Source organism: Eptatretus burgeri, chromosome 2, assembly GCF_056783735.1.
Source record: "Eptatretus burgeri isolate ZD-2024b chromosome 2, Ebu_testis_v1, whole genome shotgun sequence".
Classification (NCBI taxonomy): domain Eukaryota; kingdom Metazoa; phylum Chordata; class Myxini; order Myxiniformes; family Myxinidae; genus Eptatretus; species Eptatretus burgeri.
The window spans coordinates 159,191,366-159,208,730 of record NC_140962.1 but is presented as its reverse complement, the minus strand read 5'-3'; the positions used below and the strand labels follow the sequence as shown (position 1 = coordinate 159,208,730).

The 17,365-nt window shown below is 42.4% G+C and overlaps 1 protein-coding gene across 5 annotated transcripts in view; it reads left to right on the top strand.

Moving 5' to 3' along the window:
- The first annotated feature begins 2,548 nt into the window (after window positions 1–2,548).
- LOC147033697 (NACHT, LRR and PYD domains-containing protein 12-like) overlaps window positions 2,549–17,365 on the top strand; it is a 517,878-nt gene continuing 503,061 nt past the window's right edge. For 3 of the 5 annotated variants that reach the window (XM_085871815.1, XM_085871814.1, XM_085871813.1), the window contains exon 1: window positions 16,289–16,372. In XM_085871815.1, coding sequence (XP_085727941.1) covers window positions 16,332–16,372 — 41 coding nt within the window. In that variant the 5' untranslated portion in view covers window positions 16,289–16,331. Of the gene's footprint in view, window positions 2,630–5,984; window positions 6,076–16,288; window positions 16,373–17,365 lie in introns of those variants that run through there. The other 2 variants (XM_085871819.1, XM_085871816.1) reach the window with 2 other exon arrangements.

The window sequence follows — 17,365 nt, the reverse complement described above, 5'->3', positions numbered from 1 at the left end:
CTCTCTGATCAGTCTCATCCTTGCTTTGTCATCCATTTTGGAGGGACAGCCTGATCTAGGCAGGGTCTTGGTGGTAACCATACGCCTTCTGCTTCTTAATGATTGTCTTGACTGCTTGAAGGGATATTCAAGGCCTTTGAAATAGTTTTATATCCTTCCCCTGATCTGTGCCTTTCAACAACTTTATTCAGGAGGTTATTTGAAAGTTCCTTGATGTTCATGGTTGAGTCTTTGCTGTGAAATGCTCTACCCAGTAGAAGAAACATACAGGAACAGCTGATTTTATTCTGAAATAATCACAATCACTACAATTTATCACAGGTGGAGGCCAATTAACATGGTGTGTGATTTTGAAGGTGATTGGTTACACCTGAGCTAATTTATAATTGTAAAATAAGGGGGAGGTGGACACTTATCCAACCAAGATATTCGAGTTTTGTATTTTTAATTAATTTTCTGAAATTTGTCGAAATTGTTTTTCACTTGGAAGTTGTGGGTTACGATGTGTAAATATAGATGGAAAAGACTGATTTAATGCAATTTCATTCCAGGCTATAAGTCAACAAAAGATGAAAAAGTTGAAACGGGGTGTAGACTTTCTATAGGCTATGTATACTACCAGTCAAAAGTTTTAGAACACCCCCATTTTTCCAGTTTTTACTGAAATTTAAGCAGTTTAATGTGTCAATGTACTCTGAAATTAAAGCACAGAGCAAATAAACAAGTTCAGATAAAAAAGAAATCATGGAATCGTTTTGTTGAACAAAATTTAATCTAAATTTTGACTTCAAAGTAGCCACCTTTTGCAGATAAAACAGTTCAACATACTCGTGGCATTTTCTACAATGGAAATCAAATATTGTTCGGAAAGTTCTTCCCAACACTGAGGCAGAAGTTCCCACAAATGTGTTGCACTTGTAGGTTGCTTTGCTTTCACCCTTCTGTCCAGTTCATCTCAAACCAGCTCGATGGGGTTTAAGTCTGGAGACTGTGCAGGCCATTCCATGATTTGAAGCCTCCTGTCTTGTTCTTTTCTTCTAAGTTAGTTCTGACATAGCCTGGAGGTATGTTTTGGGTCGTTATCTTGTAGGATGAACCCTTGACCGATGAGGCATAGACCAGAGGGTATTGCATGGTGCTGCAAAATGCTGTGGTATCCCTTTTGGTTCAGGGTGCCAGTCACTCTGTGCAAGTCGCCCACTCTGGATCCAGCAAAAGAGCCCCAGATCATCATGCTTACTCCTCCATGTTTGACAGTTGGTGTCACACACTGAGGAACCATCCTTTCGCCTCCTCGACAGCGTACAAAAATCCTGCATGATGATCCGAATATTTCAAATTTTGATTCATTGGTCCATAAGACTTTCTTCCAGTTTTCATAGTCCACTGGTGGTGCTTCATGGCCCAGGAAAGCCTCTTTTTCTTATTTTGCCATCTTAGCAATGGCTTTCTTACTGCCACTCGACCTGTCAAACCTGCAGCTCGAAGTCTTCTCTTCACTGTTGAAACTGAGACTTCCTTACTTCGACCAGTTTTAAGCTGTGCTTGAAGCTGTTGTCCTGTGAGCCGCCTATCACGCAAGCTGTTGATTCTCAGAAACTTGTCTTCTGATTGTGTTGTGGTTTTGGGTCTGCCAGACCTCTTCCTGTCAGTTTCCTCCAGTTTCCAAGTGCCTTTTGATGGTGTAGGAAACTGTACTCACTGATATCTTGGCCTTTCTTTGCAATTTATCTCAAGGAAAGACCTACACTTTCAAGGGTCGTTATGGTCTGTCTGTCTCCCTTTGTTAATTGTCTTTTTCTCGCCATTATAATAGCAATATACTACTTCCTGCAGTGCAATATTGTCCAAGTAATGCTCCAGAGGGTGTAGCTACACAGTCTGTTCCAACACTGCTTTTATACAGACAGAGAGTTTGTAACTAATCAACAAAAGTTGGGACACCTGGAGGAATTGTTTGCATCAAATTTCAAGGCTTAATTTACTTCCATTGCTGCAGAACAGCTGCAGTTGCTAACCCATTACTTGTTCCCTGAAAAGGGCCTTTTTTAACAACTCTGAAATTTACATTTTTCACTTTTTAGTAACCTAAACTTTTTTTTAACAACTGGCAGTTTACTGCTTAGCTTTGTTCCATTTCAGGTTATTCACTGGACTTGAACTGCTTACATTTCAGTAAAAACTGGAAAAATGCGGGTGTTCTTAAACTTTTGACCTGTAGTATGTTTGTATGTATGTATGTATGTATGTATGTATGTGCAATAACTCACAGACGCTTTTAGCTGTCTTTGTCAAACTTTACCAGAGCATTCCGAAGGACAAAAGCGAGGCTGTCAATGTTTTTGGATGATATATGTATGTCAAATGTCAAGGTGATGGTGACGTCATTTGCATGATTTCCGCCATACCTATCAGGCTACCGCCAGATGCCTTCTTGTTTAATCATCTCTTATCTTGGAACAAAGAACCTTCCAATATAACTCATTTATCTACAACTTTCTACTGATGGCTCTTTGTTTCACTCCTTGGAGTTTTTGTCTCTTCACAGGTTAAAGGAATGTAACATGAGTACCAGGTCTGGGCCTATCCTGAGGGACCTGAAGAACATCAACAACTTGGAGATTCTTCAGTGAGTTTTATAGTTATTGAGGGTTTTGTTCTTCTTCTTCTCCTCCTCCTCCTCCTCCTCCTCCTCCTCCTCCTCCTCCTCCTCATTCTCCTCCTCCTCCTCCTCATTCTCCTCCTCCTCCTCCTCCTCCTCCGGACATGGATTTGTGAATTCCCATCATTGGGTTTATAAATAAACTCCATTTTTATACAATTAGTTTAAGATATCATGGAAACAAATCCAACACTTCCTGTGTTCATATTACTATATTATTGTTTCTGGAAAGGGACTGGGTTATAATCCAATGATTATATAATTGTTCATGGAGAGAGACTGGGTTATTATCCCATAATTCTATATTTTATGAAAGAAAGGTTTTTCATGATTTTTATGTTCTTTTGAGGTCATGTTCGAAAGAAGTCTTAGCTAATATTCTCCTGAGTTTAGCAGGTTCATACAGCATTTGCTCGTTTTTGATTGAACCTTTTTGTAGCAGGTTTCTGCTGAAGAAGACTATTCCCAAAGTTTTTGGGATCTGTGAGTTCTTAACTTGTGACTTTTCCAGCAAGCAGGGAGACAGGCTTTGGCTTCATTCTATTTTTAGGGATACTAGTGTGGAGAGTTTATTACTAGATAAAGTTAGGGAGCGAATCCCATTGAAGGTATATTTTCACTTTCACTAAGACCATAGGGCAATCCTTGTATTTAATTATGGTAAATTTTTAAAAACTCAGTGCAGATATAGTAAAGGACATTTTGGAACCAGACTGCATGTTTGTTTTCCCCTTTTTATCTGGTCGTTGTAGACATGTAATTTCTGGGGATTTGAATATCATTAGTAATCGTGAAATTAGGGATCTGATGAAAATGTGAGCTAAATATGGGGAACCAGTAACTCAACCTTGGAGCTGCATTAGGTCTTCAGTTGTAGATTGTGTGCCTAATTTTGTTAACTTAAACTTGGTGCATATTTTGTAATCTCTAAATGGTTTTAATGCATAGTTTAACAGAGATGTGGAAGTCCTGGACAAGAGGATTAAGTTTTTTAGTAGTCGTGACTTGTTTTAACTGGGTCGGTCTAAATCAGTATCGAACAAGCCAAGTGTTTGTAAAGACATTTGGGATCTCCATGATTGCTATGTAATAGCTCCAGCGGATAAGGCGGCAAATAATTTTGTCGTGGTTTGTAAAAAGTTTTATGTCGAGGTTTTATTAAGAGAGTTGGGCATTAATATGGTGACTTTTACTCGTGCAGGAATAAGTATGTATGGTTCTTGTCATAATCAAAATAAAGACTGATTACTGCACCGTAGTCCCAAGAAGGAAGCCAGACATAACAATATGTGCGCACATGCACACATGCACACACACAAACTTACGTACATACTCTACCAGTAAAAAGTTTTTGAACACCCCCATTTTTCCAGTTTTTACTGAACTTTAAGCAGTTTATTGTTTCAATGTATTCTGAAATTAAAGCGTAGAACAAATATACAATTTCAGATAAAAAATAAATCATGGAATCGTTTTGTTGAACAAAATTTAATCGAAAATTTGGACTCGTCAAAGCAGCCACCTTTTGCAGATATAACAGTCGAACATACTCGTGGCATTCTTTCTCCAATGGAATTCAAATATTGTTCGGAAAGCTCTTCCCAACACTGTTGCAGAAGTTCCCACAAATGTGTTGCACTTGTAGGTTGCTTTGTTTTCACCCTTCTGTCCAGTTAATCCCAAACCAGCTTGATGGGGTGTAAGTCTGGAGACTGTGCTGGCCATTCCATGATTTGAAGCCTACCGTCTTGCTCCTTTCTTCTAAGGTAGTTCTGACATAGCCTGGAGGTATGTTTTGGGTCATTATCTTGCTATAGGATCTGGAGTCTGGAGACTGTGCTGGCCATTCCATGATTTGAAGCCTACCGTCTTGCTCCTTTCTTCTAAGGTAGTTCTGACATAGCCTGGAGGTATGTTTTGGGTCATTATCTTGCTATAGGATGAACCCCTGACCAACTAGGCATAGACCAGAGGGTATTGCATGGCGCTGCAAAATGCTGTGGTAGCCCTTTTGGTTCAGGATGCCAGTCACTTTGTGCAAGTCACCGACTCTGGATACAGCAAAAGAGCCCCAGATCATCACGCTTCCTCCTCCATGTTTGACAGTTGGTGTCACACACTGAGGAACCACATCCTTTCCCCTCCTCGACAGCGTACAAAAACCCTGCGTGATAAACCGAAGATTTCAAATTTTGATTCTTCGGTCCATAAGACCTTCTTCCAGTTTTCAGTCGTCCACTGGCGGTGCTTCATAGCCCAGGCAAGCCTCTTTTTCTTATTTTTCCATCTTGGAAAATTTCTTTCTTCCTGCCACTTGACCTGTCAAACCTGCAGCTCGAAGTCTTCTCTTCACAGTTGAAATTGAGACTTCCTTACTTCGACCAGTGTTAAGTTGTGCTTGAAGCTGTTGGCCTGTGAGTTGTCTATCACGCAAGCTATTGACTCTCAGAAACTTGTCTTCTGATTGTGTTGTGGCTTTGGGTCTGCCAGACCTCTTCCTGTCAGCGTTTCCTCCAGTTTCTAAGTGCCTTTTGATGGTGGAGGAAACTTTATTCACTGACACCTTGCTTTCTTTTTAATGTCTCTAAAGAAAAGACCGACACTTTTAAGGGTTATAATGGTCTGTCTGTCTTCCTTTGTTAATTGCCTTTTTCTCACATTATGATAGCAATATACTACTTCCTGCAGTGCAATATTGTCCAAATAATGCTTCAGAGGGTGCAGCAACACAAGCTGTTCCAACACTGCTTTTATACAGACAGAGGGTTTGTAACTAATCAACGAAAGTTGGGACACCTGCAGGAATTGTTTGCATCAACTTTCAAGGCTTTATATGCTTCCATTGCTGCAGAACAACTGCAGTTGCGACCCCATTACTTGTTCCCTGAAAAGGGCCTTTTTAACAAATCTGAAATTTTCATTATTTTTCAGTTTTTTTGAAACCTAAACTTTTTTAACCACTGGCAGTTTATTGCTTAGCTTTGTACCATTTCAGGTTATTCCCTGAACTTGAACTGCTTAAATTTCAGTAAAAACTGAAAAATTGCAGTGTTCTAAAACTTTTGACCAGTCGTGTATGTATGTATGTATGTATGTATGTGTATATATATATATATATATATATATATATATATATATATATATATATATATATATATATATATATATATACACAAACATACATATACAAACATACACGCATAAATAAACGCAAACACACGTATATTATGTACTGTTCAATACTTATAAAAGCTATTTTATTTGAAGTAAAAACCTTGACATACAAGTAATTTACTGATTTCTCAACTGCCTGCCTCATCAGCCTGGCACCGTTTATCATCAAGGTTTCAATCCTTTCAGCCCAGAACCTCTCCAAACGGCGGATCCACAACCGTGGTCGCAGGTCCACATCAGTAAGTTACTCAACATTAATGGACCCACAATGTCAAAGTTGTGTCCAGACAGTCAGTCAACACAACACAATGTCCTTATTCAAACTTAATTCATTATCACTTTTATTTTAAGTATTACTGCATGTGACTAACTTTAATCATTACATACATCACTTTATATGATAATACAGTAAGTATATCAAGTGATAAACACTTTACCTTGTAGACATGTCCATGACACAGCACCTCCATCTAACCATAGACTCAAACTGTCATTCAAATATTTACACTGTCTTTAACAACCGATTTTAACATGCAGCACTGCATATCCCAGCAACCACCAACAAATTATTTTAATGCTTATTTATAATGCATTTTATAAATAGAATTTATTTATTTATTTGCTTCCATATCTACTTTTACTTTTTTATCTAAGTGGGTTCTTTGTTTTCTACATCTATAAGTATATATATATATATAATCATAAGATTGGGGCTGTTGGGATTACACATTTTAAAGAAGGTGCTTCCAACCAAAAGTAAAAACTCGATCGACTGTTAATTTGAGGAAAAAACATGATGAAGTGTTCACGGTGTTGCCCTGGCCTCCAAATTCTCCAGATCTCAATCCGATTGAGCATCTGTGGGATGTGCTGGACCGACAAGTCCGATCCACGGTGGCTCCACCTCGCAATTTACAGGACTTGAAGGATCTGCTGCTAATGTTTTGGTGCCAGATACCACAGGACACCTTCAGGGGTCTTTCAGAGTCCATGGCTCGGCGGGTTGGCGCTGTTTTGGCGGGACACGGAGGACCAACAGTATATTAGGCAGGTGGTCATAATGTTTTGGCTCATCAGTGTATGTGGGAGTTGCTGTTGTTGCCTTCTGTTTCCACATGAAGGTGGGGGTTCAACAGGAGATGAAGCAGAGACATATTGTGTGTGTGTGTGGTGCGGAGGTGAAGCGGGCGTGGGCAGTTGTGGAGGTGCAGTGGGCACGGGCAGCGGCGGAGTTGCAGCGTGTGCGGGCAGCGGTGGAGGTGCAGCGTGCGTGGGCAGCGGCGGAGGTGCAGCATGCATGGGCAGTGGTGGAGGTGCAGCGTGCACGGGCAGTGGCAGAGGTGCAGCATGCGTGGGCAGTTGCGGAGGTGCAGCGGGCACGGGCAGTTGCAGAGGTGCAGCAGGCACGGGCAGAGGGGCAGCGGCGGAGGTGCTGCGGGCATGGGCAGCGGAGGAGGTGCAGCGGGCACAGGCAGTGGCCGAGGTGCAGTGGGCGCGGGCAGCTGCCAAGGTGCAGCGGGCGAGGGGCAGCGGCGGATGTGCAGCGGGTGCTGGCAGCGGCAGATGTGCAGCAATATAAATTAGTAGAAATGAGGTGTGGGAGACAGTTTTTATTGGTGATGAGATGATTAAATATGTAGATTCTTCATTCTGCAGGAAGGATTACAGACGCAGAATTCTGTGTAGTTTTGAAGGAGCGGGAGTTAGGGACATTGAAGGAAGGGTAAACGATATTGTATCGGGTCATGGCAGGAAGAAGTTGGTTGTGGTACACCTCGGTGTGAATGATTCAGGGAAAGTTTACTCAGAAGTTTTGAAAAATAGACAGCAAAGCGGCTGAAAGCAAAGGGTTGTGAGGTTATGTTTTCTGGGATCTTCCCAAGATTAGGAAACAATATAGAAATTATGAGCAGAGCAATGGACGTCAACCAATGGCTGGAAGAATGGTGTAGGGAGGAAGTTTTTTTACATTTAGGAAGCAGTGGAAATCATTTATGGGACAAAGGGAGTGTTTCCAGAACGATGGCCGTGTGTTAAATAGAAAGGGGGCAGCAAGGTTTGCAGTGGGAATTGAGGAAGGAATTCAGGCTTTTTTCGTTCAGCGGAGCGTGGGGAAGTTATAAAGGAAGGAATGGACGAATTAATTGGGATGAGTAAGGCCTGGCAGGAAAATAGAATTTCAAGAAGGGAAAAGTTAAATATATTCCATACCAATGCCAGAAGTTTAAATAATAAGATGAAAGAGCTTGTAGCCAAAGTTGATAGCGAGGAGTACGATATAGTTGCAGTGTGAGACATCGTTTTCGGAGAGTAACTGGAGGACAAGATTATAGAAGGCTCCAAGGTGTATCGGTGTGATTGGGAGAGAATAAGAGTAGGAGTAGCAATCTGGGTAAAGGACAGCATTACATCAAGAGAAAGGGGTGACATTAAGGAATGAGCAAATGTTGAGGATTCTGTGTGGGTAGAGATTAGAGATTGTAAAAACAGTAAGATACTGGTAGGATGGTTTTATGGGGTTCTGGGTGGGAAGGAAGAGGAGGAAGGAGGAGTACATGAAGAATTCAAAAGGGCATGTGGTAAGGGAAGAGTATTGATTATGGGGGATTTTAACTTGCAGGGATAGATTTGGTCCAGGAACAGGGAAAGGGAAGAGCGGATGAGGATTTCCTAGTTTTATTCCAAGATTCTTTTTTAACCCAGTTTGTAGAAAAGCCCATGAAGGGGAGTGCAGTGTTCGACCTCCTTTTAAGTAACGATCCCAATATGGTGGATGAGGTGGAGGTCGGGGAGCATTGAGGACCAAGTGACCATAACATTGTGTGTGCAAAGATTCTGTTGAGGGTTATAGTTCAGGATAGTACGGTAAGGTTATTATATTTCGGGAAGGCAAACTTTGAGGGTATGAGGAGGGAATTGGGTGATGTATATTGGGAGACTCTAACAACAGGACAATCAGCATCAGAGAAATGAGAAACCTTCAAGGAGTAAATGTGTAGAGTGCAGAGTAAGTACATTCCAATGAGGTGTCAAACTAGAAGTAGAAAGAGACCAGGGTGGTTGAGTAGTGAGATAAGGAACGCTATGAAGGAGAAGCAAAAGGAATGTATTAGGTTTAAAATAACAGGACTGGAGTTAGATTTATATCACTATCAGAATAAACAGAGGCAACTGAAGAAAATAACTCGGCAAGCCAAAAGAGACCACGAGAAGGATGTGGCTAAGAATATTAAACATAATAGCAAGGCTTTATTTAAATATATCAGGGGAAAAGAACAGGTTAGGACCAGTGTGGGCCCATTGAGGAATAGCACCAGGAGAGTGGTTTGTGATGATAGTGAGATGGCAGGCTTATTAAACAGGTATTTTTCTTCAACTTTTACACAAGAATAGTCAGGAGAATTGCCAATAGCTGAGGTTATCTATTGAGGAGGTGAGGAGGGGCTTTTACAGAAGATCCAGGTTGGAGTGGAGGAGGTAAAGGAACAGCTAGGAAATCGAAGAGAAGATAAGGCTCCATCTCCAGATAGTATGCAACCGAGAGTGTTGATGGAGGTGGCTGAGCAGGTAAGCCAGATGTTAACGGATATTTTCAATAGTTCACTGGAGTCAGGACAGGTACCGGAGGATTGTAGAGTAGAAAATGTAACACCATCATTTAAGAAAGGATCCAGAGAAGAATTGGGAAACTATAGACCTATTAGGTTGACTTCAGTTGTGGGGAAGGTGTTGGAAACATTAACTAAAGACCGGATGAGGAACCATTTAAACAAATACAAACTAATTAAAGGTAGTCAGCATGGGTTTAGCAAAGGTAGTTCCTGTTTAACAAATCTTCTCAAGTTCTCTGAAGCAGTGTCTGATTGGGTGGATAACGGAAAGGCAGTGGACATAGTTTGTCTCGACTTTAAGAAGACATTTGATAAGGCACCATATCGGAGGTTGTTCGCCAAAGTGAGGGCTTGTGGAGTGGCTGGTCAGGTAGCTAATTGGATTGCAAACTGGCTTTGTGATAGGAAGCAAAGAGTGGCTGTGAGTGGGAGGATGTCTTGTTGGGAGGATGTAAGTCGCGGGGACCTCAGGGATCAGTACTCAGACCATTACTGTTCAAAATTTACATCAACGATTTGGATAATGGGGTGAAGAGAAAGCTTTCCAAATTTGCGGATGACACAAAGCTTGGAGGTAAGGTGGATAGCAGAGGGGATGGTGATTAGATTCAGGAAAGTATTGATACTTGCATGGATTGGGCAAAAGACTGGCAGTTGTAATTTAACCTGACCAAGTGCAAGTTGTTGGGGATGGGAAAGAACGATGAAAATAGAGGCAAGCCGGTAGGTGGCGATGGGTGGCCGAGCATGGAAACTATAAGATATAGAGCAAAATGGATGTCATATAGCGGATAGGGAATCACCTTAAGATTATGCATATCAAATCTCATCCAGTTCCATCTCCTGATAACTACTCGGTATCCATTTGAATGAAAAGTACCGAAAATGCGGTTTGAAATCGGAAATCCCCAAAGTTCGAGGGGGTGCTGTGAGTGAACAAAGATCTAAATCGAAAATCTGGCATACATTGTTTGTGCACAATGTATTCCAGACGATTAGTGTGAATTTTCATGACCATCCGACCATAACCCTAAGAGGAGTAGCATTTGGCACGAAGGCACCTCCAGCTCTCGCATATTATCGATTTTTGCACTAATTGACCTTTGACCCCTGACCTAAGCGAAATCAGTCAATTTGTCCTGAGGCAAAGTTGTACTCATTGAGTACCATGAACCTGCAACGTTTCATTCGTATCGATGCACTCACCTAGTCGCGAGGGGGCCTTCAATTTTCGCCAATTTTTGCGCATACCCTAATTGTGTATTATTAGGGGGCGCTGCGGGTAAAGTATTCCATATATCATAAAACATGGAATGTATTTGATAGAGCATCACCTGGAGATCATTTGTGCCAAATTTCATAACCCTACGTCGGATAATGCCTTTCGGAATTGATTTTGCGTGAACGGTACCGATTTTGAAGGTTTTACGGTTGTTGCTAGGGAACCAAAGCGTCCCTAGCAACCATCACAATTTCCAAAGCACTAAGTCATAAGATGTACCTACCACCCGAGTTTGATCAAAATCCGCCCATGTTTACTACCAATTATGCTGATGACAAACGAACAAACATCCAAACAAACAAACAAACAGACAGAATTACTGACAATAAGGGTCACCTATTTCGGCGACCCAATTACCGGATGTAACGGGTAATGTTGGAGCGTTTCACATAGGAGAAGGATCTGGGTGTGGTCATAGATACGGGCGGTAAGCAGGCAGCACAGGGCCAGGCAGCTATAGGGTAAAACATATAGTGTTTATGTTGTATTCAGAGGGGGATCATGCATATACTATATCAAAAGAGGTGGAGTTAACATTGTACAGGAATTTAGTGAGGACCACATCGAGAATATTGTGTGCCGTTTTGGTCACCACAGTTCCGGAAGGACATATATGCCATGGACAGGGTTCAGTGTCGGGCTACGAGATTGATTCCCGGCCGAACTCGACTCAGTTATGAGGAGCGGCTGAAGGCGACAGGGCTTTATACACGAGAAAGGAGGCGGTTGTGAGAAGATATGATGGAGATGTTTAAGATACTGAAAGGTAGAGATAAAATAAGTGTCTGAATTATTCAACAGAGTAGACAGTGATAGTGTTATGAATTTGGAAACCATGAGCACTCAACATTCAGGTCCCAAAGATCAGTTATATCGGTAAGTATGTGTTTGTAGTTATGGTCCCGTCCCCTTGTATAATGGGTAATTAAATGTACGTGTCCTGCAAAGTTGTTTTATAGTCAGGTCTTTAAATCATTAAGGGGCTGTCACACCTTGACAATTTAGCCAGCGTATGCCGATTTATGAAAAATTTGTCTGAAAAGCTGGCACACGTCGAATGCATTATGGGTAGGTTGTATATACGTTAAGAGCACGCTGAAAAACACTGCCATACGTCGTAGTACGCTGGCTTTAATCGTTGTACTTTGCGGTTGTCCGCAAATTTTAAGGCCCGGTCACACCTTGACGTTTTAGCCAACGTATGCCGATTTTTGAATTTTTTTTCTAAAACGCTGGCACACGTTGAATACGTTATGGGTAAGTTTTGATAACATTGAGAGCACGCTGAAAAACACTGCCATATGTCGTTGTATGCTGGCTTTAAACGTTGTACTTTTCGGTTGTCCTCAAATTTTTTCATGCTTGAAATTTCACGACGTATGCCGGCGTATGACTCACACGTTCCACTACGCTGGCCACAAGTTGTATGTACGGTCTGCGATCGTTGACAGACGTCAACACATGCTACTTGTAAGTTAATCATAAGTTGAGACACGCCGAGGTAATGTTTAGCGTACCCGAAACTTATTTCTAACCTATGATTAACGTATTGTTGGCACGTTACGCGATCGTTGCCACACATCGACAGACGTTACTTTTAAGTTACTCATAGGCTGAAAGACGTCGGTATAATGGATCGTCCTTGCGTCAGCGTCCACGGCCACGGCCAGGACACTTATTTGCAGCATTCTTCAAACTTTTCTTTGGCATGACGAGGATGTTCACACTTCAATGTCTAGCTTGGCTATGATTCCATTTGTCCATCGGCAGCGACTATTTAAAATAGTCGAGTTTGAGCGTTTTAACACATTCTGAAGAAAGGCTTCAAATTTCAAAACCCCAGCGTCAAAAAACAAAGGCGAGTGACAGCAATTTAAATCGTTCATTGTAAACAATGAAAATAGCTGAGTGGTACCGTTTAAAAGTCGTTGAGTGTAAAAAAAATCCAATTGTTGAGCGCAAGCGTCTACTTTCAATAGTGGAGATGCAGCCATTTAAATCGTTGAGTGGCAGCCTATGAATAGCAAACCCTACGTCACCGGCAAAGATAAACTGCCGCATGATATGGATAAGTTAGGCTATCGTTGGGCGTAGTTTGTGAATGCCGGCTTCACGATAATTATTCGTTGGTATATCGTATCTATAAGTAATCAAAGCGCTCTATACACATTTTTAGTTCATTGTGCATTTGTCCAACCCGTTATGAATAGACCTAAATCGTAAAAACAAGCTATAGCTCATTGTTGAAAAAGCCCCATAAAAAATTAGCCGCGAAGAACTTCGAACAATGGTGAAAAGATGTCTCCTACCCGTGGACACGCGGACGCAAGGACGATCCATCATAACCCACACCCTCCCCCTCACACTCACCTACTACTGCCAACATGAACAAACTACTACTAATACTAATACTAATACTGATACTGATACTGATACTGTTACTGCTGACATGGACATCAACTCAAAAAGGACTCGAAAACACTGTTGGGTTCCCCTTTTATGAGCAGCATTTTTATATACCAATTCCCAAAACCGCTGGGAACACGTCTTTATATGGCAGTTGTAAGCTAGAAACACGTTCATTTATTTTTTTTTTGTTGACCGGAAGACGTGATTGGAATACGTCTACATACGTTGATGTGTGTTGGGACTACGTAAAGAATTGGTTCAAAGCACGTCAAACATAAGTTAGAAATAAGTTTCGCGTAAAAAAGACATTACCACGACGTGTTTCGACTTATGAGTAGCTTATAAGTAGCCTTTGTGGACGTGTGTAAGCGTCCGCATATCGTGTGTAAAACTTATCCCCATCGCATGCGGAACGTGTGTCATACGCCGAGTACGTCATAAAATTTTGAACATGTTTAAAATTTCTTGACGTACTCTACTTACTACGACGTATGATAGCATACTTTAGCGTTCTACTCACATATACCAAACTTACTCAGACCGTATTTGACGTGCCCCAACGTTTTAGACACATTTTTCTTAGGTCGGCATACGCTGGCAAGATCGCCAAGGTGTGACTGCGATGTTGACACTTCCATTTCTACGGCAGTTATGATTCGAATCGTTGTGCATCAGCCTTTTAATAGGTCAGCCCAACTATCGTTGGGCATCGGTTGTGTAGGCCGACAACAGGTTCAGCATTCGTTGGTATAAGTTATCTATAACACAACGAAACGTTCTGTGTCCGTTACCAATGCGTTATACATAAGACCAAGTCGCTATGAATGCGTCCGAATCTTTAAAAAAAAAACATCAAAAGTTCAACATAAGCCAGCGTTTTACATACATTTTAATATGTTGCCATCGCTGGCTAAAACGTCAAGGTGTGACCGGGCCTTTAGCATGCTTGAAATTTTACGACGTATGCCGGCGTATGGCTCACACGTTCCGCATACGCTGGGAATAAGTTGTAGGCACGTTATGCGATCGTTGACACAAGTTACTTGTAAGCTACTCATAAGTCGAAACACTATGCATACGTTAGACTATCGTTGGGCATCGGTTGTGAACGCCGACAACACGCAAATCATTCGTTGGTCTAAGTTATCTATATGTCATTAAAACGTTCTGTGTACATTACTAATACATTATGCATACGTCCAACTCGTTATGAATACGTCCAAAACTTTAAAAAAAAACATCAAAATTTCAGCGTACACCAACGTTTTACATACATTTTTATACGTTGCCATTGCTGACTAAAACATAAAGGTGTGACAGGGCCCTTAGATCCGACAAACCAACCACCCTGCCACTGAACTAGTGCTTTACAGCACGTTCCCAATCACAACTCCTCCACTGAACTAGCGCTTTACAGCACGTTCCAAATCACGACTCCTCCACTGACTAGCGCTTTACAGCGCATTCCCATTCACAGCTTCTCCACTGAACTAGCGCTTTACCAGGCTCTCCTTGCTGTCCAATCAGGAGCGAACAGCACGTCAACACACCTGATCCCTGTCCAACCGAGCGCACACAGAGCATCCGACACCGAGGCTCCACCCCGCTCAGGGAGCGGATAAAAGACCAGGCTCCCTTTGGAGGGGGTCTTCTGATTTGGGTTCGTGTTCATGTTCGTGTTGGCGTCGGAGCCTGGCTGTGTGTCGGAGCCTGAGGAGAATCATTTGCTTCGCCTGCCTCGCCGCCTCCTCGCTTGTTTTTGCTGATCTTGCTGGCGTCTGCCGGACCACTCCTGTTGCCTTCGTCATTGACGCCACGTGAAAGCTGCGGGTTTGAGTCCCGCCAAAGAGCCAGATCGTTGAAGACCGCATGAGGCAGACAGGTCCAAGCACAGGCTCTGGTCTCCATCTCACCTTTCCTCGAGCTAGAAGCCTTCAATAAAGACTCAACGGGGTCCATTTCTTTGGGTGTGTGTCTGTGTGTGGGCCCGTCTCTTAAGTAGAACTGTTAAGTGCTTTTGCTCACTGTATATTGCCTGCCTGATATTCGGATAACTCTGCCCTTACGTGCTTCCCACCCCTATAATTTATTGTAATAAATTCCCTATTGTTGAATGTCCCAGTTCGTTCCCTGTCATTTCTTTCATTGGCTTAGCACGGTGTGTTGAGAAATAGCAAGGCAGTAAATTGTTCATTTGGACCGACGGGCCTCGGTAACCATCCGCTCGGGTTACACACGGTTCGGGCACGGTAACGGCTCGTCCCGCTCAAGGTCCGCCAAGGGTGTGAATTCCCCCGTAGCTTTGCCGCGTGGGTACTTTGGTATATTGAAGTTTGGCAATTAACCCTACCCCACGTGGTCAAATTATTGGCGATTCATGGTCCTGTAAGGGACCCGTGCCTTTCGGACTTATCCGAGGGTCACGACCTAAATTCCGGTGTGTTCGGTGGAGCCGACTCTACTGCTCCCTCTAGCGGTCGTGCTCGCCACCGATATCCGGCACCCCAACAATAGAACAAGGGGCCATAGCCTGAGAGTAAAGAAGAGGAGAGTTAAGACGGTAGTGAGGTCGGGGACTTTCACTCAGAGAGTAGTTAATGCATGGAATGGTCTCCCTGGAAAGGTCGTGGCAGCAGAAAAAGTAGATAAGTTTAAATTCGAATTAGATAGGTACCTGGAAGTTATGGAGATAGAGGGGTATAGGGATGGTGTTAATACTTTTAGATAGTTTGAGTATTGATGGGTGATTGTGTACGGAGTGCTGTTGGTGGGGGTCTTGTCAAGGGGGGTTGTGTGGTTGATGTGTGTTTTTAACCAAGCTCATGCCCCCTTTCCGAGGGGAAGAAAAGGAAAAAATAAATAAATAAATAAAAAATTACAACAACATCAACAAAAAAATTTTTTTTTAAGAAATACAAAAAAAAAAACATTTTTTTTTCTTTCATTTATTAAATTTTTTGGGGGGGGCATTTTCTTTCTTGGGTTAGTGTGGTGTTCATGCAGGCATGATGGGCTGAATGGCCTCCACCTGTGTTGGATTTCCTTGTTGCTGATATGATTTATAAACATAACTATTGAATCCTAAGGTTCTCCATGTTGTTAACAGAATGATAATCTCAGGGTTTTTCTATTTCCCTCCTTTACCATCAGTTTGAGTGAGAATCCCATCGGTGATGAGGGACTGAAGGGGTTGATGGAGGGTCTGAAATCACAAACAAAGTTACGAACCCTCGGGTGAGTGTTTTTGTTTCCCAAAACAAATGCAATTACCAGCGATGTCATAGTCCATGATTGTTTACCTGACATTCTCCAGGTGAGGCTTGGCCTCCATAATTAACCTTTGATTGAACTTTGTATTTTACTTGTGTTCAGAGATGGGAATGAAAGGCACACACTCACTTCTGTGTGGTCGAGCATTGGGGTGAATGAAGAGGGAATGAGAACGATAAATGATAAACCACTTTATATCAAGGGTAGACGATTCACACAAATCATTCTTAACATTCACTGTTTCATTCTATTGTCGTGAAGGTTAGTAAATGTGAAAAGGAACGAATAATGTAAACTCAAATCTGGTGATCGATATGCTTGTCGACCATGGTGAACGAGTGTTAAAGTGAAGAGTGGAGTTGTGACAGTGAAGAAGAAGAAGAATGCATTGTGGTGCACCTGCAGAGAGGGGTGGGTTGGCGGATATAATAGGAGCGTTTCGAGGAAATTGATCTTCATTTCCTTTGGGGAAAAAATTTTGGGGAAAAAAGTTTGGGGAAACCATTCCGAATCGATTCATTAAATTGTTATTATTAAGTTTCTCGTTATTTATTAATTTTAATATGTTATATTATTTAACTAGCAAAGATACCCGGCTTTGCCGGGCAACACCGTATCCTTTCCTCATCCAACCCATTTCCCTGCCTCCTCCCACCCACCCCTCCTCTCACTCCACCCCATCCCTCCAGACTCCCACCCCTCCCCTCCTCCACTCCTTTCCGTCCCTTCTCTAACCTCCACATTTTCCCTCCCTCTTCCCATCCTACCCCTACTCACTCCAGACTCCCACCTCTACCATTTTACTCTCTCTTCCCACCCCAACCACGTCCGGACTCCCACCTCCACCCTTTCCCTCCTTCCTCCCACTCCAACCCCTCCGGACTCTCATTCTACCCATTTCCCACCATCTCACAGTTCTTCCAACCACACCCGAAGAACACCCCGGCTTAGTACCCA